At 40.2% G+C, this 23014-nt stretch overlaps 1 protein-coding gene across 8 annotated transcripts in view; it reads right to left on the minus strand.

Annotated features, from left to right (window-relative positions):
- Positions 1-23014, minus strand: part of LOC138807677 (dedicator of cytokinesis protein 3-like) — a 187051-nt gene that overhangs the window by 52765 nt on the left and 111272 nt on the right. For all 8 annotated transcript variants that reach the window (XM_069993454.1, XM_069993455.1, XM_069993453.1 and 5 more), the window contains exons 15-24: positions 15578-15702; positions 13572-13734; positions 12970-13076; positions 12379-12550; positions 11916-12013; positions 9179-9262; positions 8006-8106; positions 5172-5253; positions 4501-4671; positions 3054-3246 (exon numbers count right to left, since the gene is read on the minus strand). In XM_069993454.1, coding sequence (XP_069849555.1) covers positions 3054-3246; positions 4501-4671; positions 5172-5253; positions 8006-8106; positions 9179-9262; positions 11916-12013; positions 12379-12550; positions 12970-13076; positions 13572-13734; positions 15578-15702 — 1296 coding nt within the window. The remainder of the gene's footprint in view (positions 1-3053; positions 3247-4500; positions 4672-5171; positions 5254-8005; positions 8107-9178; positions 9263-11915; positions 12014-12378; positions 12551-12969; positions 13077-13571; positions 13735-15577; positions 15703-23014) is intronic.

Genomic DNA, 23014 nt, shown 5'->3' on the forward strand with positions numbered 1-23014 from the left:
AAGCCTCTTTGTGCTCAAGGGTAGTGGTCTACTACTTGATCCACAGCTCCTCTTCCAGCTTTTTCTGAGTAGTTTATTGGAGATCAGTGCCTCATGGACTTTTCTGCCAGGGCTGGCTTCAAACCATGATCTTCAGATCTCAGCCTCCTGAATAGCTAGGATTACAAGCATGAGTCACCAGCACCCAGCAAGGAAAAAAATTTTTAAGCCAAACATAAATTACATGAAATATGACACTGTAGTGTCAACACTAAAAAATATGTCCAAACAACCAGGCACCGGCGGCTCATGCCTGTAATCCTAGCTACTAAGGAGGCTGAGATCTGAGGATCACAGTTCAAAGCCAGCCCAGGCAGTAAAGTCCCCATGAGACTGTTATCTCCCATAAACCACCAGAAAACGAGAAGTGGTGCTGTGGCTCAAGTGGTAGAGTGCTTGCCTTGAGCACCCAGGCCCAGAGTTCAAGCCCTATGACCAAAAAAAAAAAAAAAAAGTTCAAACAAAACAGAGTAACAGACGTTCTATTTAAAAGGTTGCTTAGGTAAAGAAAAAGTTGCTACTGTATTTTGTACCAGATCAAAATACAGAGTAGGATTTGTAACAACTAACAGCTGCTTCTAGACAAAGTGATAGTGTGTTAACAGATCCTGCTGGAGAAGATACCAGTTTGGTTAAATGATATCACTAGTATGGAATCTCTTGCTTTGAGAAAGATACCATGGTGTGGACATTCAGTGAGAGTGGAATGCAAATGAAAAGTTGGTGACTTGCCATAAAATCCAATTCCATGGTCCAATGCCACATCAATTTTAAGAAAAAAAAATTCTTAAGCCATTGTATACAACTGTTGAGCACATGCAAGAATACTAGAAATAAAGTATCTCAGTGAGGGCTTCCTATACATTCTGAAAGAATCTTCTTGAGGCAGTGCACAAAACTGGAGTGGATTTAGTGACAGTGTTTAAATCACTGATAAAATTTTCATTCCAAGAAGTGGAACAGAGAAAAGTGTTTACCACAAACACTTACTGGTGGAGAAGGGCTGAATTTCTTGGTGACAGCTTTACCATCAGCAATACTCTACCCTGGCAGAGCTAAGTCAAAGGGAACATCTATTTAGTATTGCAAATATGTGTAGCATTGAAATGAGAAATTGTTCTTATGTCTTAAAGTCAGATTTTAAAAATTAAGCACAAAATTCTGACTATAAAATTCGAATAGTCATTGTTTTGCTAATGTTCCAAATTTATTCCTGTGCCCCAGTTTATTCTATAATAGTAACATTCTACTTAACGTACTATTCTCCTATTGATCTTTTTTTTTTTTTTTTTTTGGGTCCGGTCGTGGGGCCTGAACTCTGGGCCTGGGCGCTATCCCTCAGCTCTTCAGCTCAAGGCTAGCGCTCTACCACTTGAGCCACAGCGCCACTTCCGGCTTTTTTCTTTTTGCTTATGTGGTGCTGAGGAATCGAACCCAGGGCCTCCGGCATGCAAGGCAAGCACTCTACCACTGAGCCACCTTCCCAGCCCCTCTCCTATTGATCTTAACATTTAAACATTGAGTATCTGATGGCCCTGCAAGGCTGAACTTTGATCACAAGCATTATGTTTCAGAAATTAGTCCAAATATTCATTCTGAGAGGCAGCCTGGGTTGCTGACTTATTAGGCTGTTCTGACCACTTAGAGAGAACAAAGGGACCCTTGTCTATTTCTTTCTCTAATCCTTGTGGTTCTTCCAAAGAAAGAAAAAGGAATCTAACTGGAGACACAAGAAAATAAGCAAGCACAGAGTTTTCAGGGCCTCCTTTGGAGGCCTCTTTTATTTCTTTGGTTTATGCTCATCTTCTTGGACTAGACCCACCCCCCTGCTGTTTCTGTTTTGTTTTGTTTAGTGCTGGTCCTGGGGCTTGAACTCAGGGCCTGGCTTCTGTCCCTGAGCTTTTTGCTCAAGGTTAGTGCTCTACCATAAGAGCCACACAGCTCCACATCTGGCTTTCTGGTGTTTAATTAGAGATAAAAGTCACAGGGACTTTCCAGCCGGGGTTGGCTTCAAACTACAATCCTCAGATCTCAGCCTCATGAGTAGCTAGGATTACGGATAAGGCACCAGTGCTTGGCTGGACCCTTTTCTTTTGCTCTCTCTCCTCCCCCTTTGTCTTCTTATTCTTCTAGAAATGTGGAAGGCAGACTCCATTACTAGCAACTGGCTAGACTTGTGGCCAACCTGAGGACAAGAGCCCCACCTGCTATACATTGAATGTTGTGTCCCCTCCAAATTCATACAATGAAACCTAACCACCTGTGAGACAGCATTTGGAAATGAGTCCTTGGCTAGTGATTAGGTCATGAGGGCAGGGACTTTATGAATGGGATTAGTACCCTTTAAAAAGAGACCCCAGAAAGCGCCCTTGTTCCTTTCAGCACAGAAAGAAGATAGCTTATCTATGAAACAGGAAGGGGTCCTCACTAAATACCAACTACACTGGCACTTTGATGTTGAACTTTTCAGATGCTAGAACTGTGAAAAGTAACTGTCTTAAGTTACCTAGTTTATGATATTCTACAATACAAGCAAAACCAGACTAAGATAATACCCCGTAGGCATGCCCTAGGAAATAGATCTCTATGAACCAATTGTTTTTTTTGGTTTTTTTTTTTTTTTTTTGTCAGTCGTGGGGCTTGAATTCTGGGCTTGGGCGCTGTCCCTCAGCTCTTCAGCTCAAGGCAAGGGCTCTACCACTTGAGCTACAGCGCCACTTCCGGTTTTCTGGTGGTTTATTGGAGATAGGAGTCTCACGGTCTCTCCTGCCCAGGCTGGCTTTGAACCGCGATCCTCAGATCTCAGCCTCCTGAGTAGCACCCGGCTTCTATGAACCAATTGTGAGGGAAGCAGGAGGCCTGGCTGGGTCTTAGCTGCTTTTCCTAACAGTTTAAGAAGAGGGGTCATTGTTTATTGCTTGATGGTTGATAATAACCAATCCTTTGAGAACCACCTGACTATTATCTTGGAAGGGGAGAAACAAGAGCCTGACTCTTACCCCAACTTGATTTACCTGAAAAAGAAAACAGGCGACTGTCCACTGTCCTGGCAATAGACTGCAGCTTCACCACATCCATTGACTGCCCAATGTGCACAGTACTGGGCATGCTCCCCAGAGTCCCTCTCACAAACTCTGCCACCTCTTGCACAGTGAACATTTGCAACAGCTCATCAAAGATAGTTGGGAAAGAATTCAGGAGTGCAGCCTGCAGAAGCAAGTGAAGCTGTGGTTAGCTCAGAGTTAAGTCTGCATCTGTCTTGCATGCTCAATGGTACGAGTGAAAAGAGAGGCTCAAAAGGCATTGCATATCTTTCCCTTGAGCAGACTCTTCCCAAGTCCTTGACTCAACATGGGCGTGAAGTAAGGAGAACTAAAAAGGAAACCAAAACAACAGAATTCACTGGAGGCTCAGGTTACTTGAAGTTTTTATAATTTGCCAAGCCATTTGCTGGCAAGAGAAGGAAGGAATTCAAATTATGCTATTACTCATCTTTTAATTGGTATAAAGAAAAAAATTAAGTGCATTTTTTTATGGTTAACTGGGGATAAGAGTTTCTTGGTTTTGTCTTCCCTGGCTGTCTTCGAACCAATATTCTTAGATTTCAGCTTCCTGAGTAGCTAAGAGTATAGGGTGAATAACTGGCACCAACCTGAACTGTGGGTATAGGTCCCTCAGCTCTTCAGCTCAGGGCTAGTGCCCTACCTCTTGAGCCACAGCACCACTTCCAGCCTTTCCTACTTATGTGGTCCTGAGGAATCAAACCCAGGGCCTTATGCATGCAAGGCAAGCACTCTACCACTGAGCCAACTTCCCAGTCCTCTTACTTTTTCTTCTGATCTCTACCTTCCAATTGCCTGGCCCATTCAATACTGATATTTCTAACAGAATCTAATCCTACTTTTTTAGCCAGTGTTTTCCAGTTATTCCTATTAGTTTTCCATTATTTCACTCTTAACTAAGAATGGAAAAGTACTATAAAAAAGTGGCACTGTGGCTCCAAATAGTAGAGGACTAGCCTTTAGTTAAAAAAAAGCTCAGGGATAGTGCCCAGGCCCTATGTTCAAGGCCCATGACCAACAAAACAAAAAAAAAAAAATTAACACTGGCTAACTAGGAAATGAAATTCCCATAAATAGGGAATCCTGAATATCCTCTATAAGGTATTCATTTTTTTAAAAACCTAGAGAATGGTTGCTGATTTGTATGAAAAGAGGGTTCCCAACAACAAATTTGTGTTATTTCTCCAACATTAAGTCACTAAACTGTTTCATACCTGGTAGATGAGGTAAAGTTAACTTCAAAATAAAAGTGGCATTTTGTTCTATCAGATGTTTCCTTGTAAATTACCTTTTATCCAACATGTAAGATTCTAGTAGGGCTTCTGCAAGTCAGAGGACAAAGAAACCATTTGCTAAGACAGACAAGGAATTTAGTAGCCAAACTCTGCAGCTCACAGACCTGAGTGAAAAGGAGTGTTTCTGAGTTTCTGCTGTCCAGACTGAGCACAAACCGGATAGACTGGAAAAGTTCTTGAATGCTGGACCGAAATTGCTCCTCTTCCATCCCACATGTAGCTCGAGAGTACAAGATTCGAGACTGTACAATGAACTTGAAAAGGTACTCCAAGGCCTAGAAATGTGAAAGGAAAGTAATACAGTCTAGGAATGAAAATCAGGTGACAGGCAATTCCAACTTGGATAAGTTTATTTTATTTTTTTGAAAACCTTTTTCTCAAAACTCCAACTAAGGGGGCTTGGAAGGTGGCTCAGTGGTAGAGCGCTTGCCTTGCATGCATGAGGCCCTGGATTCGATTCCTCAGCACCACATAAGCAAAAAGAAAAAAGCCAGAAGTGGTGCTGTGGCTCAAGTGGTAGAGCACTAGCCTTGAGCTGAAGAGCTGAGGGAGAGCGGCCAGGCCCAGAGTTCAGGCCCCACAACTGGACCAAAAAACAAAAACAAAAAACTCCAACTAAGGAACCACTGTCTTTACTGATACTAATAAAAATAATTTTACAACTGTTTTCTGAATTAAAGAGTCACAGGTTGTTATGAGGAGAGGTGAACGGAACATTAAAGAGTGACCCAACCCCTCCCTCCCCCCCATATGTACAGTGAGCTTAGGACATTACCCGCATGGCTTCCTGAATGTGATCTTGCCTAATCAGTTCTGCTGAGCAGTCCATATACCACTTCAAACAGCGGATGAGCTCCCTGGGAAAGAGAACAGTTAAAGAAAGCCCATATTTAAAGTTCCTTTTAAGGCATTCAGTGCAAAATGTTTAGTCAAGTAAGAAACTCAGAAACAATTAGTCAAATAGGAAATAATATTCTGCTGATGAGCTAGAATGGAGTAAGGAATCCATTAGAACTGTGGAATTTTCATACCATATGAGACAGACAGACAGACTTCCTTGTTCAAATGGAGTTGCCCTATTTTGATCAGCAAGTACAATCTCTCTTTCCCATAGTTCTTTTCCCAGAAACCTAGATTGGATATGTGTTTTGTTTTGTCTTAAATTGCTATGTCCAGAACATACAACCCTGACTTGTGAAAAGAAAATTCTCAATAAGTGTTTATTTCCATGTGTCATCCATCCTAACCTTGTCTTCTGAGGAGCAAGTCATCTGAGAGGAATGGGATTAATGGCTCAGAAGGTTTATAAATTTACATGGCAAGAGATCACAGAAATCCAAGTAAAGGCTGTGTTCAGATCTGGGGCCTATAGTATCTATCTCTGTATCCTTAGCTAAGTTATTTAATCCCACTGTGCCTCATTCTTTTTATTTAAAATATGGAGGAAATAGTACATCTCAAAGTTATTGAGAATATTAATAGGATGACATGCAAACACATAGAATAGTGTATGATCTCTAAAGTGACCTATAAGTATCAGAGTTCTAATGCCAGTATTTTGCTGCTGTTAGGTTTTGTTTAAAAAAAACTGTGCTCACTTCATGAAAGAACATTTTCTAAGTGTTTAACATTTTTTAACAGTGTTAGATACCATGTATTCTCTCATTTACTAGTTATAAAATCATTTTTCTCTGAAATTTGAGTGGTATTTTTCCTATTCATGTTTCACAAGAAACAAGACTTATTTTTAGTAGCTTTACCATTCTTTTTTTCTCATTCTCTCCTTTCTCTCACCTACCCTCCCTTCCTTCTTCTCTCCCCATCCCTTTCCTTTCCCTCCTTTGTTTATCATCTTGACATCTGAACAAGGCCTTATACTTGATAGACAAGTGATATACTGTTTGAGCCATACCCTCAGCACTTTTTATTTTTCCAGACAGGTCTTGTGTTTTTTATGCCCTGCCAACCTAGACTGCATTGTCCTACTGAATAATTGAGATGACAGGTGGAAACCATCACATCTAGATTTTACTGACTGAGATGAAGTCTGGAGAATTTGTTGCCTAGGCTTTCCTCAAATCACAATCCTCCCCATCTCCACCTCCTGAGTAGGCTACTATGCTTGGCCATCATCATTTCTCAGAAAGGAAAGTATGGCAATTATGTAATAAACTGTAGTTTCAAATTTCAGCTGAAAGCCCATAGATAATATCATATTCAATAGCAAAAGACTGAAGCTTTTCTTCTAAGATTAGGAAAAAGAAGAGAATACTCATTTCTGCCACTGTTTTCCCAAAACATGTTAGAAGTTCTACCCAGAGCAAGTAGGAAGGAAAAGGAAAGAAAAAGCATCCAATCTAGAAAGGGAAAAAGCAATGTTACCTCTGTTTTCAAGTGACATGATTGTGTATGTGTGTGTGTTTTTACACACACACACAAAACACTAACAGTTGTAGGATATAAAATCAACACAAAAATCAATCATATTTATATACCCTAACAATGAACAATCTAAAAGAAAATTAGGAAAAAAACTTCCATTTAAATAGTGTCAAAAGGGCTGGGAAAGTGGCTCAGTGGAAGAGAGCTTGCCTTGCATGCATGAGGCCCTGGGTTCGATTCCTCAGCACCACATAAGCAGAAAAAAAAAAAGCTGGAAGTGGCACCATGGCTCAAGTGGTAGAGTGCTAGTCTTGAGCTGAAGAGCTGAGGGATAGCACCCAGGCCCAGAGTTCAGGCCCCACGACTGGCATGCATAAATAAATAAATAAATAAATAAATAAATAAATAAATAAATAAATAGTGTCAAAACAAAACACTGGTCTGGGAAGGTGGCTCAGTGGCAGAGTGCAGTGCTTGCCTTGCATGCATGAGGCCCTGGGTTCAATTCCTCAGCACCACAGAAGCAGAAAAAGCCAGAAGTGGCGCTGTGACTCAAGTGGTAGGGTGCTAGCCTTAAGCTGAAGAGCTGAGGGACAGTGCCCAGGCCAAGAGTTCAGGCCCCACGACCGACAAAAAAAAAAAAGAAAGAAAAACAAAGTACTTTTGCCAGATGCTTGTGGATCACATCTGTAATCCTAGCTCCTTAAGAGGCTGAGATTTGAGGATTGTGGTTTGAAGCCAGCCAAGGCATGAAGGTCCATGAGACTCTTATCTCCATTAAACTACTCACAAAGCGCCAGAAGTGGCACCATGGATCAAGTGGTAGAGTACTACTCCAAAGCAAAAAGAAGCTCAGAGACGGAGCTCAGGCCCTGAGTTCAAACCCCAGGACCAGCACCAAAATATAAATAAAATAAATAATAAAAATTCTTTGGAATAAGACTTATACACTATTTGGAAACTACAATGTGCTGAAAGAAATTAATTGCTATAGATTTCAGCTTTATAAGATGAAAATATTTCTAGTTCTAGTCATAGCTGCACAATATATTCACAATACGAGTGAGTGAATTTAATTTCATTGAACTATAAGCTTAGAAAATGGTTCAGAGGGTAAATTTTATGTTGCAGGCATTTTGCCACAATTGGCAGGGGGTGGTGGATGGGGGTGCAGCTTAACTTTTTAAAAGTGTCTTTTTGCTAATAATGACCACAAATGCAACTTACTTGTATGCCAGGGCTCCAGCAAAGTGCTTCTGGATATATGTGTCCATCACAGGTCGGAAATGGAAGTATTTGATGTCTCGGAGCAGGTTGATGATAAAAACCTGGGAGAAATGGAAAGTAAGTCACCTGGAGTTCACAGGAGGCCTCAGACCTGTCCCTAGCAGAAAAGAGATTCTTACATCTTCTAGGAAGAGTAACTTTCAGTGTTTTCTCTAAATGTTCTTCATGGGTAGTAAACATGACTTCTGTTATGTCTGCATTGTTGTTTGCTTCTTCTCTTTCTCACACCCCTCAGCCTCTTGATCCAAATCTGAAACCCCATGGTTCATATGTATGTTAATCTGAACCTCTTAGTTCACAGTGATGATGAGTGGTATAATATGGACCAGGGATAGGCAAAAGATAAATGCACAGGTGCATAAACAACCAAGTGTTTCCAAAAACTTAGAAAAATGAGGGGAAAAGACTGTTCTTTGAGATAAATCAGGCTATGAAAGACTGTGCACTTTATGAACAGGGCTGGTAGTCAGGGAAACAAAGAAGAAGAAAATCCAGAAGGATAAGTGCCTATTTTCCACACTGGCCTCAGTTCTCTATCAGGTAAATTGGACTACCTGATTCTTCTTCAATATAAAGCCCTCTTGTGAGACTGGCTATAAAGCAAAATGTACTAAACATTTATTCAATGTTCAGTCTCACTAAGATAATCTGAAACTCTGGCTCTGAAACAAATGCATAGAGGGAGAGAGTCTTTAGAGACTTCTGGAACTGTACAGGTCTCTAAAGACTAGCCTGAGTTTCTTCTTTTCCCAGTAGCTCTATTCTACTTTATCGGATAAGAGGAATGGGCCATCTGGTTTCCTCTATTAGTCTCTGAACTGATTGCTAGTGTAAGTCACTATTTCAGGGTCCAAGCAATCTTGTAAATAGCAATGAGACTGATAATCCAGAACTATAAAGCCTAGGTCTCAATGTGACCAAGCTGAATTCAACATAACATCTTAGAGAGACCTGCCTGGCAGAGGTTAATTTGCAGTCTTCCTTGGGTGACATTCTTCAGTCTCTTTTCTGCACCTTCTGCTGATTCACTCTAATGAACTGCTTCCCTTAAACTCTATTGAAGCATGTGACAGGAATAATTAGTAAAAAATGAATTGTCAGGAAGTGACTTACCAGAGACTGAAAAACCAACAGGCCATATTTCTCTGTATTATCATCCAAAATCACAAACAGTGTGTCTAAAATATCCTGCAGAAACTGAAACGATATAAGAAAAGGATTCAAGTCTCAGGTCTTGAATACATGATCAAACTTTACACACCAATCAATTTAGCTCCCAGTAAATGAAGTGAAAGACCTCATAGAACCTTAAAAAAATAACAAAATCGGGCTGGGAAGGTGGCTCAGTGGTAGAGTGCTTGCCTTGTATGCACGAGGTCCTAGGTTCGATTCCTCAGCACCACATAAGCAGAAAATGTCGGAAGTGGCAGTGGCTCAAGTGGTAGAGCACTAGCTTTGAGCTAAAGAGCTGAGGGACAGTGCCCAGGCCCAGAGTTCAGGCCCCACAACCGCCAAAAAATAAATAAATAAATAAATAATCTAATATGCTGTTTCCACCAGGTTAAGGGATAACTACAGAGATTTGGGGTGTTTTCTTATGATCAAAGGATCATGAGAGAGACACAGAAAGGCTCTTCCTTTTGGAAGAGGTGCTGAACTTTTTTTTTTTTTTTTGGGGGGGGGTCGGTCATGGGGCCTGAACTCTGGGCCTGGGCATGGTCCCTCAGCTCTTCAGCTCAAGGCTAGCCCTCTGCCACTTAAGCCACAGTGCCACTTCCGGCTTTTTATGCTTATGTGGTGCTGAGGAATTGAACCCAGGGCCTCATGCATGCAAGGCAAGCACTCTACTGCTGAGCCACCTTCCCAGCCCAAGGTGTTGAACTTCTAAGTAAAGAGCAATTACCTTAAAAAAGTAGTATACTACGGTAGAATATTAATTTTGACATAAAAGAACCAGTTATTCTGATGCCAAGTTCATTTTGAGAAAAAGAATTCTCTTTATTGGGAACTCAAAGTGTTCTACTAGTAGTCTTTTTCTCTTTATTAATTATATGGAAAGCTAAGATTTACCTAGAGAAACTTTTTTTTTTTTTGGCTTGGGAATTAGTATTGCAGGGCAAGGGAGAATACAACCAAAGAGAGCTGTGAACATGGGTAAGAAATCTGGCAGAGTTTTTTGCTGTTTTGGAGCATGTGCATTGCAAAATTAAAAGGAGTAAATAAGTGCTAATGAATATTTTGAGTCTGGAAAATTCAAATCTGCTAGTCAAATCCCATTTAATGACAACATTTACAATTCACTTCAAAACAACATGAGGTAAAAGTATAGATTAGGGTATTGATGGATCAAGATTAGTTTAAAGGTTGTTGAAACCAGGTGAGGGATACATGTAGACTTTTTCTTACTGCTGCTACTATAGGTATACTTAAAATTTTTCCAAGAAAAAGTAAAATAATAACAATAACAAAATGTCAGCATATACTCTTCTGGCTAAACTGACACAGATGCTAAACTAGATACTTTGGCAGATGTTCTCCTGTCAGGAAAATGACAACTTACCATTGAAAACAAACCTACAGACTCCTGTCTGTGTAGTGATTGTTATTTTAAATATGCTAAAAATACAAATGATTTTTATCTTAACCTTCAAAACTAGTATTGCCTTGTCTATGATTATTAAAAATCATAATTTGATTAAAACAAAATTAATACAGTAACTTAATAAGGGCACACATACTTTAAAACCATTGCTTATTTGAAGATACTTTATTGTATTTTACCAAGTCAATGGAGCAACAAAATGAAAGCAGCCATGCTAAATTATCTGTACTTGTGATGCAGAGCTAAAAATACTCATACGGACAGGATGGTTTCTTGAGATTTAATCTGTAGCTTATATTCTATGTTTTCTTCCTGATGAGTGAAGGCTCCTCCACTTTTTTCAGCAGAGTTCAGATCATCATGTAGGATTTTTCTGATGGCCTTTCACCACTAAGAAGTACTTGGGGTACTCTTCAGCTAAAAGCAGGTAGGCAAGCAATCTGCCCAGAGAATCCCTATGCAGGCAACTGAGGACTGAAAGTGTTTCTGGCAGCCCATTTATGGGTAATAGATGGAAAATATCACATAGGTATCTATAGAAAGCAGTTGAGGTAAAGAAGCTACCTTGGCATGTATTAAAAGTGAGAGATGGAGCAAAATTAACAGATTCCTTAGTGTGCAGCACTCAGAGTTATTATAATTAGGAGAACAGAGCTGCCAGAAAGACATTAGGCTAAGTTTGTGGCAAAATAGTTACAAAATAAGGGAAATATGGAAGAGACCAAAAGAAGAGAAAGGAGAATCAAAGGAACAAATTCATACAGCCCAAAACACTGGGATTAGTTCTTGAAAATACTTTTCCTACTACCCATTTTGCCTACTGGAAATAAAGTTGGATTTATAACTTTAAAATGGTTTTTGTTGTTGTTTGTTCCCAACCTTGAATTTGTGATCCTCCTGTCTCTGCATCCCAAGAGCTGCTATTACAGCTATAAAGCATCACCTTAAATATAGCTTTAAATAGAGTTTTTACAACATAATAAGCCTGATAAGAGAGAGAGACAGAAAGAGAGAGAGACAGACAGACAGAGAGAGAGAGAGAGAGTGTGTGTGTGTGTGTGTAACTTTAAATAAGGCAGCTAACAACAAAACAACTATCAAGAAAAACTTCCCAAAATATTCCTATTTACTGTTATGTATCTGGAGAAATGGTCTTAAGGCACTTACTGGGAAAAATAATGAAGAAGTAAGAAGTCTTCTGCCAAGATTCTCTCTTAGGAAATGTGTTTGAAATTATGGAAGACATACCTTAACAATTTCCTCCCCACTGACATGCCGCAGCCGCCCTAGGATGTCCATGATCCGATCTGGAAAGGCCTTCCATTTCAATAGAGCAAGGAGGTCCACTAGAAAGCAAGTCCAAAAGATGGTGAACCCTTAGTCTTCTATGATTAAGCGAGGCCCAGGCACTCTCTTACAAAAAGGACACAAGGGATCTAAATGAAGAGAACTAGCTGTGAGCATCACAATATACTCTTCAGTGCTGAGATCAAGGTCAAAGACATATTTGTTTACCTTAAACTGTGGAGCTACTAAAACCATGGGAAAGCTTGTAGGTTGCTATTATTGAGCATTCCTTTAACTTGAAATGGAAAAAAAGACCCTTACTGAGTCCTGAAGTATTGATCTGTTTCCCTTAACATGCACTAGCAACAGGGAACCAATGACAGTAGTCAATGGAGGACATTACCCTACAGGCATCATTACCTACCATTCTGGGTGAGTTTGGTAGAAGAGAGTTGTGTAGAAATGTAGAAAGATTCTTTTGTGCTGCGCTGGAAGATGAGGCTAGAGGGGATATTGGGGCAGCCGTTGTAATCTTCTTTGCAGCAGGGCAGGCCCAGGTACAAAGCATGATTGTTAAATGTGCTATTCTCATCACACTGTAGGGAATAAAAATTAGACAATTGACAAAGAACAAAAACTACGTTCCTAAGAATATATAAGTTACTACTTGCTGGACCTTGGGCCTCAAGTCCTCTCAGAAGAGTGCTTTCTGTTTAGAAACTTTCCAGAACAATCAGCATGCCTTTTAAATAGAACATGTGGTAACAGCTGACAGTGCCATAATTACAAATAGCATGTCTCATAAGGTACTAGCTAAGACCATAATAGAATAGAGGAGTTAGGAATGGATTTCCACCCTGCTAAGTGGGAGGTGGGACACAAAGGGTTTATCAGTGTTAGTTAGTTAGGGAGGAAGTTCAGTATACTTGGAAAACTCAATCCAATCCAATGAAAACCACCTGAGAACCAGTGGCCACAGGGAAAAGGTGGGGATGAAGACAGCCAAATCCCATACCTTGTACACATAAAGCTCGTGAATATCATCAGAGAGGGTGGTGCCATCATCACGCATCAAGGGTGAGAATGCAAAGCCAAAGAGTTTCTTTTCCCCTTTGTCCTTTGCTACAATCAGAGAAAAGTGTTATTTGCTTTTGCTCTCCACTCTTCTTCGTAGAAATTCCCCTGGCCCTTGTCACATTCTTTTGTCCCTCTTTTCTTTCATTAACTAGATAAAACAAGCTAACTGCAGGAATGATAAGTATGCTGGAATGAGTTGCTATTTATACTCTGATATATACAGACTACCAGAATCCAAACAAAACTGGCCTTTAAGAAGGGTTCTTTTAAGAAGCAGTTTAATAGGTTTAAGGGTAACACCCAAAGGAGAATGATGATGGCTATTCCAGACAGTAAAAAGGGTCAATACTAGATCTTACAGCTTTGAACCTTTGCTTTTACAGTCCACAGTATAGCCTCTGATGGCATCTGATTTCTAAGGATCCATTTATTCTCAACTCCTCATTTTTTTTTTCTTTCATAAGAATCCTTTTAATTTCATTCCAGAGAGGAGTACTATATTCATGTCCTCAAGGGAATGTGAAGGGAAGTTTCACTCACTGGAACAATGTCTGAACTCGAAGCGCAGATGGGAGCCCCGGAATCTGTCAATGGGGATAGGCAATTTGATAATTTCTCCCCAACGAGGACTATTGCTGTGGTAGAGGACAAAAGAGTGATAGGAACTCCTATTGGGCTCTCCTGAACCCAAGCTGATGCAATCCTGGAAGAAAGAAGCAAAATATCATGTTATCTTCATAAAAGGAACATCTCAATTTCTCTGGGTTGTCAACACTTCCCTTTCTCCAATGTAAATATTTTATTTTGCACCAGGCCAAATCTAAGATGAGAATGCATTTGACTTAAAGCTGATACTTTTTTTTTTTTTTTTTTTTTTTTGGTCGGCCGTGGGGCTTGAACTCTGGGCCTGGGCGCTGTCCCTCAGCTCTTCAGCTCAAGGCTAGCGCTCTACCACTTGAGCTACAGCGCCACTTCCGGTTTTCTGGTGGTTTATTGGAGATAGGAGTCTCACGGTCTCTCCTGCCCGGGCTGGCTTTGAACCGCAATCCTCAGATCTCAGCCTCCTGAGTAGCTAGGATTACAGGCGTGAGCCACCAGCGCCTGGCTAAAGCTGATACTTTTGAAAACAGTTGTATGGATGGTATAAGGATTTTGCAGTTACTTCTGCCCTTAGTCCTTATTACTAAGGCACACTCTTCATCAACATTGAAAAATGAAATAATGAGGTTCATGACAGAGTCAAATAGACATAACATTTCACTAGATCAGGAAGAAATACTAAAACTCGTACTATTTCACTAGATCAAGAAGTACTAAATGTTAAAAAGAAGAGACCTTGTTTTCTAATTTTCCTCAGTGCAATGCTGGACTAGCATTGTAGGTCACTCTTTACTAATTTTCATTGGAGATAAACAAAATAGGACAGATTTAACCCAGCTCCTGAATGTTGCCACAAAGATGCAGTCTTGGGGGAATGATCCTTCCTTGGAGGATAGGAAGCTCTGGACAATCAGGAGCATCTAATGTCCACACATGGGTGACATAAATAGTTGACAGTGCTGCTCATCTTAGCACTCTTCATCCAAATGCTGGGAAAGTCTATGACTTTGAGTTGGGCTTTTAATATCAATCAATCAATCAATCAATCGGCCGGGCACTGGTGGCTCAGGCCTGTTAATCCTAGTTACTCAGGAGGCTGAGATCTGAGGATCGCGATTCAAAGCCAACCCAGGCCAGAAAGTCCGTGAGACTCTCATCTCTAATAAACTACCAGAAAACACGAAGTGGCACTGTGGCTCAAGTGGTAGAGCACTCGCCTTGAGCTGAAGAGCTGAGGGACAGTACCCATACCCAGAGTTCAAGCTATTTCAACATTTCTGTCTTGCTTGGGGGGATAATTGGCTGCTGCCAATACAAAGAGGTGAGGTTTGCTTTCTGCAAGTTGTGACTTAATATTCCCATGTTCACTACCATGACATGCTAGAGGAAAAAACAAACACAGTGACAACAGAAAAACAACACTTCCAGGTCTCCATTCTCAGTGAAGAGTGGCAAAGGATCATTGTGTTAAAATGACTTGAACCCAGAGCTGAGTGTGATATTCTTTTACCCATAACTTGCTACCATCAAGTAAACATCAAAGTCCCACCTTGATCAAAATATAAGTATAATTTTCTGTGTCAGCTTAAGGAATAAAAGATGAAGTGAGATCTCATATCCATTACCAAAAGTAGGCAGCTCTATGCTTAGGCAGAATGGCAGAAGAAGTAACATGTAGGACAGAACTAGAGGGAATAGGTCTAAACTGGAGCAGAAGGCATTCAGGGCAGACATTAGTAAGAACTTCTGCAAAGGTTATCTGATATTGGAAGTCTTTATTGAAACACACTGTAAGGTTTCCTTGAAGAGAGGAAAAGGCAGAGAAAAAATACACGCAGGATGGATTCAGTCCTGATTGAAGGGACTGAGTCTCTGGACAATGTCCACCAAAATATTAGAACTACTACATTAGCTTCCATTACAAATGACTGACTAGTAAGCCTTACCTTCAAGATCTCTCCATCTGCATAAAGCACATACATGGTCACTTCAATATTCTTTTGTACACTCTTTCCTCCTCTCTCAAAATCCCCCTTCTCCAGGGTTAGGTACAGGTCATTGCGGATATCACCTGTGAGAAAAGAGATGCCATGTTCTCATAACCACAGAATTCACACTGCCCCGTTGGCATTTGGATCTTCAGGGGCTCAGGTAGGTGATCATTCCAAGCTTGGTTAATAACAATGAACATTCTATCAATCTCAGTGCAGCAGTACTGGGAAGGTTAGTCACGTGTCTAAGGGCTAAAGTTCACCAAAGTTTATTGAGGGTAGTCATGTCTTATACTGTTAGTTTATTCAGACTTCTTAGTCTCTTTCTTCTCTAGAACAATGATTGTAAACTAAGTCCCTCAATGATGGATGCTTTTACAATGGATGTTTTTGACTTTCAAAAACATAGTAGAAGCAGGGGGGTGGGGGGATATGCAAAGGCAGAAAATGGCTAAGAAAAACATGTAAAACCAAAGAGAGTATGTGTTAGCAGCCTACAGCAACCAACTGAAAAGTGACCACATAATTCACTTACAAAGCAAGCCAATTCAGAAGCCAGATATTCTTTCTACTTCAGTTCTTAGAAAAACTGGCACACTAAAATACATTCACTATCTAGAATCACAATGACAGAAACAAGATTTGGTTTTGGTTGGTAAGTGAGTTTTTGGGTTTGTTCAGAGGAGTATGATAATGCCTTTTTCTGTACCAATGTCTAATTGTGGAAACATCTGAATGTCTCTCATGCATGAAACAAGAATAAACAAGACTGATAAAAAATCAGCTTTCTTCTAGAGTCTTCATGATTAGTCCTTTCCTTCTACACATCACCTCTCTTGTCTTGGAGGGCAACCTTATCATAGTTATTTGGACGCATAATCAAGTTTTTCAAAATACTTGGGCTCAAGTGAAGAAGAGTAGTCCAAGACAATTAATTATTCTTTCTGTGAGAACCCTGGGAAATTTCTGTAATCCGTGAATAGCATCCTGCTTTCCAAACAAACACTTCCAGAGCTACCATGAAGGGAAGAGGGAAATGAATTCTGAAAATTCAGCTGTTATGTATATGTGGTGCATGCACTGAAGTTGTCCATCCTTACAATCTGTTTAGAGTTTCCTCCTAGGTTGGGTAGATCCTCTATTTGGAATGTTGATGAATTTGAAACATTAATCCACTTTCTTTGGACATCTTTCTTGGGCTCCTCCTAGTGTACCATTAACAACGCTCAGGTATGTAGAAGGGGTGGAAAAGCAGGAAGAAAGAGGAGAAAATCACAGAATTCATATTTGCTACTGTGAGAATACAGGCTGCATAAAAAGAGTTCTAAAAGTACTGAAAATCCTCAAAGTTCAAAATTCAAACCTAATTAGCAACCTCATGGGCCCTTGCTACTATAATGGAATTACACTGGTTAGAATACATTGGAATAGAATTGGTTACATCTGGTTTTTTGTTTCAGATGGTTCTGGAGTTTGAACTCAGGGCCTCCCACTTGCTAGGCAGGTGCTTTACCATTTATTTGAGCCATGCCTCCAAGCTATACACCTGAATTTTTAAACTGTAACAGAGCCATCATCTGGGGAAACAAAAATTTACTAGTTGCGCATTAGCTTCCATATGGAAATTAAGTAACTATTCAGTTTCTAGAAAAATTTACTTAACAGGAAATAATCTAGAGGTTTTAATGTCTAGAGACTAGATGCTTGGTTTAAATATTACGGCTGTTATCACTTCCTGGAGAACCTTTATTCTAAAGATTAACAGCTGTGGCTTTCTGTGAGTCCTGGGGCTTGAACTCAGGGCCTCAGTACAGTCTTTGAGCTTTCTTGCTCAAGACACTACCACTTGAGCCACAGTTCCATTTCTGGATTTTTTTCAGTGGTTAATTGGAGATGAGTCTCAAGGACTTTCCTGCACAGGCTGCCTTTGCACCATGATCCTCACATCTCAGCCCGCTAAGTAGCTAGGATTACAGGTGTGAGCCACCAGTGCCTGGCCCTTGTGGCTTTTAAAAAGAGAGATTATCTGTTAGCTATTATCACTATTCTTCTATAAGCACTATTTATTTCTATGTCTCTCAATGAAAACTGACCATGCTACATAAATATGCCCTTAAATAAAATGTTTTGGAACTTTAATGGATAATCATAACGGGATAATCGTAAGTGGAAGGGATAACAACATGCGCACACTCTTGTGTGCTCTCTCTGTCTCTCTCTGTTTCTCTCTCTCTGTCTCTCTTCTCCCCCCGCTCTCTCAGCTGGGAATCAGTACAAAAGCAGATTGTTGACTAGATATCATTTGCCAATTCCTTGCTTGAAATATTTGTATATAAAAATAGCTACACTACATTTCAACTATACATTAAAAAATCCTATTTTTGTGATCCTACACCAGTAGCTGCTGGAGACCAAAAAAATGAGGCTGAAGCCACCTCATCACATCGTGATTGGCCTGAAATACTCTTGAGGTCCTTATGGAAAAAAAGGTCTAAGAAGAAATCTTAGGTACTGGAGCACTGTTGACAGTGGGGTTATATGCCAAGGATCCAGTAAATAGGTTTGACCTTCCAAAGACATGCATCCTATACTAGCATGATTCTAGAGAATCAGAGCTCATGACATATCTTGTAGGTTTATTCTGAGAGCAGTCTATTTAGAGGTCTCGGAACCTTGAGGTGTAGCTTAAGCAACAGAACATTTTCTTTTAGTAAAGCAATCTCTTGATCGAAAATTCAGCCTGGTCTGGGAATTTAAGGCCTTATGTTTTACAACATTCCAGCCCAGCCAGGCCCTAGTGACTCATGTCTATAATCCTTGCTACTCAGGAGGCTGAGATCTGAGATCATAGTTCAAAGCCAGCCAGGGCAGGAAAATCCGTGAGACTCTTATCTCCAATTAACTACCAGAAAACTGGAAGTGGTGCTGTGGCTCAAGTGGAAGAGCACTCGCCTTGAGCTGAAGAGCTCAGGGACTGAGCCCAAGCCCACAGTTCAAGGCCCATGACCAGGGAAAAAAAAAGGATCCAGCCTATGTGAAATTCCATCTCAGTAGAAATGGTCTATAAGTCCCACACAAGGGTGGGCACTCACTCTGGTTTGTATTATTATATTTAGCTCTCCTGTATAAATTATTCCTACCACAAATTAGGAAGTTCTGTATTCAAGTGAAAATAGTACTTAATACTATATGACTTATACTTTTTTATAGATATGATTGTCAGGGCACTTCAGATGTGATTTCTTTCTCCCAGAAAACAAGAACTAACTTCCTTCCAGAAGACACAGGCAATTGGGATTACACCAATCCTATCTCTTGTCAAAAAAGGAAGAAGGCTAGTATCAGCAATCATCAAGATATGGAGATAGCTGCCACCATGAGGAATTTCAGATATATTTTATTTTGTAATAGATATTGCTTTATTGAGGAATTGCTTTGCAGTTCTTATTTTGGAGGGTAGAAGACTTCTTGGAAGAACATTAAATTACTCAGAAAAGATGGGCTCTATTTTCCTTACAATGTCTCTAGTTCCTGGATTATACCACTGCAAAACTAGTGATACCCTCTGCTCTAACAGGATGACAAGAGGGGCAAAGGGTGACATCACTGTATATAGTTAATCTTTTGAGGGGGGTCAGGAATGTGATGACATTCCAACTTCTTCTGAGACCAGTAGTGATCACTGCCAAACTGTTGCTCAGAGATAATGCCAAAGCCTCATTAAAAATAAAAATGCCGGGCTGGGATGTAGCTCAGTGGCAAAGCGCTTGCCTAGCAAGTGCAACGTCCTGGGTTCGATCCCCAGTACCAAAAAAGAAAAGACACACACAAAAAAAATACAGTTAAAAAAAAAAACCCAAACAAACAAAAAAAAATAAAAATGCCATGCTGGGCACTGCTGGCTCACGCCTGTAATCCTAGCTACTTAGGAGGCTCAGATCTGAGGATCACGGTTCAAAGCCAGGCTGGGCAGGCAAGTCTGTGAAACTCTTATCTCCGATAAACCACCAGAAAACCACAAGTGGCACTGTAGCTCAAGTGATAGAGTGCTCACCTTGAGCTGAAGAGCTGAGGGACAGCGCTCAGGCCCAGAGTTCAAGTCCCACGACCGACAAAAAAAAAAAAAAAAAAAAGCCAGCCAGCCGCCGGTGGCTCACACTGGTGTAATCCTAGCTACTCAGGAGGCTGAAATCTGAGGATCTCAGTTCAAAGCCAGCCGAGGCAGGAAACTCTGTGAAACTCTTATCTCCAATAAACCACTCAGAAAACTGGAAGTGGCATTGTGGCTCAAGTGGTAAAACACTAGCCTTGAGCTGAAGAGCTAAAGAGCTGAGGAACTGAGGGACAGCGCCCACGCCGAGTTCAAGCCCCCCACACACAAAAAAAAAAAAAAAAGAAAAAGAAGAAGAAAAAAATGCCATCAGTTCAAGCAGTCCCAAGTCTCAAGCAGCCAAAGTTTCAGACTGACCACAGTACTATCCACCGAGTAGTAGTAAATAATTTCATTATTCTTCTTAAGAAGAGCTGTCTGTGTCTGTCCTTCTTATCAAAAATGTCCTAGCAGAGCTGAAAAAATAAAACTTTCTGCACCTTTATGATACTCCATAGCTTGGGACAAACACTACTCGTTTTCTTGTAGAGTAACTTATCTATCTCATAAAAATTCTTTCCTGTATCTACATAACTCAGTGTTATGCCTTACTAAATATTCCAATATACACAGTGATTGAAGGTGGGCTGGTGGCTTTTTTTTAAGGTCTTGTCAGTTACACAGGAAGGTGAGGCTGATGAAGGATTAATAATGCACATGATCCATTCCCAGTATTGTAACATTCCATGAAACAAATGAAGATGGGAACAAAGCAGGCCATGAGCAGACAAGACACAAAAAACCAGGAACTTACACCCAACTATCTTCATCTCTGCATCAGAAATAAAGGGGCGAGAATAAGCGGACAGCACAGAAAGAAACAAGAACAATTTAAGACAAACAGGAAAAGAAAGAAACATCACTTGCAGGTCAGTGATGAAGCATGCACTTTTTAAAACAGGTATCAAAGAAAAAGTGTATTTCTGAGCACAAGGACTAAATCAAAGGGCCTTCTTGAGGGACGCATATATGCATAGCTGTTTTCTAATGGGCAAGTCTAGGGCAACCTGGAAAGGAGCAGTGTTTGCCTCAGATCTGGCTCGGGAAGTGTAAAACATCCCAAAAGTAGAATACTTTCTAGGACATGGCTCTCAAATGGATTCCCAGATCAGCAGTATTAACATTACTTGAGAACTTGTGTTGGGCCCACTCAATGCTACTGACTTAGAAAGTCTTGAGATGATCTCAGAAATATAGGGTTTCCCAAGCCTTGTAGGTGATCTCAATGTACACTAAAATTAAAGACCACTGGTTTAGAGGCAAACATACTAATAAAGGTGAACTGCTTATGACAAGACAGAAGACTCTTTTACATGAAACTTGACCAAATCATAACAGTTAATAACAACCTTAGAAATTTAAGACTTAGAAAACAGGTTAAATGTTTATTTCCCAAGAGCCATAATAAAGCTCTGAAATTCCACTGCCATGGCACAGAATTTCCAAGATAAGAAATAACAGAAAGATACAGGTACTATAGGCACATCTCTGCAGACTTAAGTCATGGTCTAGAAAACAATACAGTTCCTTCTTGAACAAGAGGTTTCAGATCATTCTTTTTAGGTTATTTATAAGTCTTTTGGCTATACTGCAGTCCAGGTACAATATTTTCACACATGAAGGGTGACTCAGCTGCAGAAGTGGAGATGATCAGGACCATCTTTAAAATATTATTATGGCTAACTGACAGGTGAGTCACAGGCAACAATGTTACTATTCTCGTTTCTCTAATCATCATCTTTTAAAAAAATCTAGGAAGGAACTGAAAGTGTTCTATAAAGTTACTAACCTTGTACTGGACTAAAATGAGTCTGGATGGAAAAAGGAAGAACCCAGAAAATACAGTGATCAACCAACAAAAGGTTAAATTTCACTATTTCTTTTTTCTTTTCTAATTAAGATGGTAATTTTCTGGGTTAGCATGCCTTTCTTTGATGAAGGTGATGGCTTCCAGAATCATGTGATGCCTCTTCCCTTTCACTATGAGCCATAAGCAGAGTTGGATGGCTCTACTGTCAAGAATTCAGTTATGGGGTAGGGGAAAATACCATCTCCTCACACTATCTACCTGGTGTGTATATATATTCCAATGGAAAGCAACAGAATGCCAGAAAGATCTTTGTAAAATTGCTGTGCTAGATACAAGTGTGGCTATATAGTTAATATATTTTGATAAGGACAGATCTGGGCCAGTCTGACAAAAAAAGACCTCTCCATATGAGTTTTTGGGAACTTCTGCCAAATGCTGGGTAGTTTTGGAATAAAGATCACAGTTTATAAGTAATTCTAATTTTTCATTTACTATAATTTCTTAGATTTAAGTGCTGAAGTGCTCACAGTTACTGACATGATTTCTTTTCTTGTTCTCCATGTGTCCGTGTATCAAGAAGATGAAGTTGTATGTTTTTGTAACGTGGCCAAACCAGTACTGTGAAGCTGAGGGACTGTCACAGCCTAGCTACAATCTTCTGCAGGAGCAGGTGATGACCAGAGTTTGGAATTCACTTGCTATGGTCATTGCTTCCTAAATTAAGGTTATCACAATGAAAAATACATATTCCTGTTGCTCTAACAGGACCAGCAAGTGAAGCCCCATCACCTTGCCCAAAGATAAAAAACCGGTTCTAACAGCATATTGGGGCACATCATGAGAGTTAGCAGTTGTTAACAGCCCATAGGCACAAGAGTGGCCATCTGTGCAAAAAGCTCTTCCCTAAGGACGGAAAAAGGTTAGAGAAGGAAACAGAGTATGTAAAAATGACTGCTAACTTTCAGCTACAGTAAATACTAAGTAATTAAAAGACAAATGCAGAAAGTAGCCCATTTAATGCCCTGTTTGAGACTTCCCAGAAGTGCTCTCATCTTACTTGTAGGATAAATCACATAGTGATATAATGATTTTTTTTTTTTTTTTTTTTTTTGTCAGTCATGGGCTTGAACTCTAGGCCTGGGCACTGTCTCTGAGATTTTCTGCTCTACCACTTTGAGCCTCAACTCTGCTTCTCGTTTTCTGGTGGTTATCTGGAGATAAGAGTCTCATGGACTTTCTTGCCCAGGTTGGCTTCAAACCGTGATCCTCAGATCTCAGCATTCTAAGTACCTAGGATTTCAGGTATGAGCAATCAGTGCCTGGCCATATGGTCTTTTAGCTACCCACAAGAGGGGAAATTCCTTTACCTATAGCTTGGCTCACCAGTGCTTGGTATTTGTATTTACAGTTATATTCAGCATAGACAGAAATT

This window comes from Dipodomys merriami, unplaced genomic scaffold (assembly GCF_024711535.1).
Source record: "Dipodomys merriami isolate MVZ:Mamm:240054 unplaced genomic scaffold, mDipMer1.0.p SCAF_427, whole genome shotgun sequence".
In the NCBI taxonomy this organism is placed as follows: Eukaryota; Metazoa; Chordata; class Mammalia; order Rodentia; family Heteromyidae; genus Dipodomys; species Dipodomys merriami.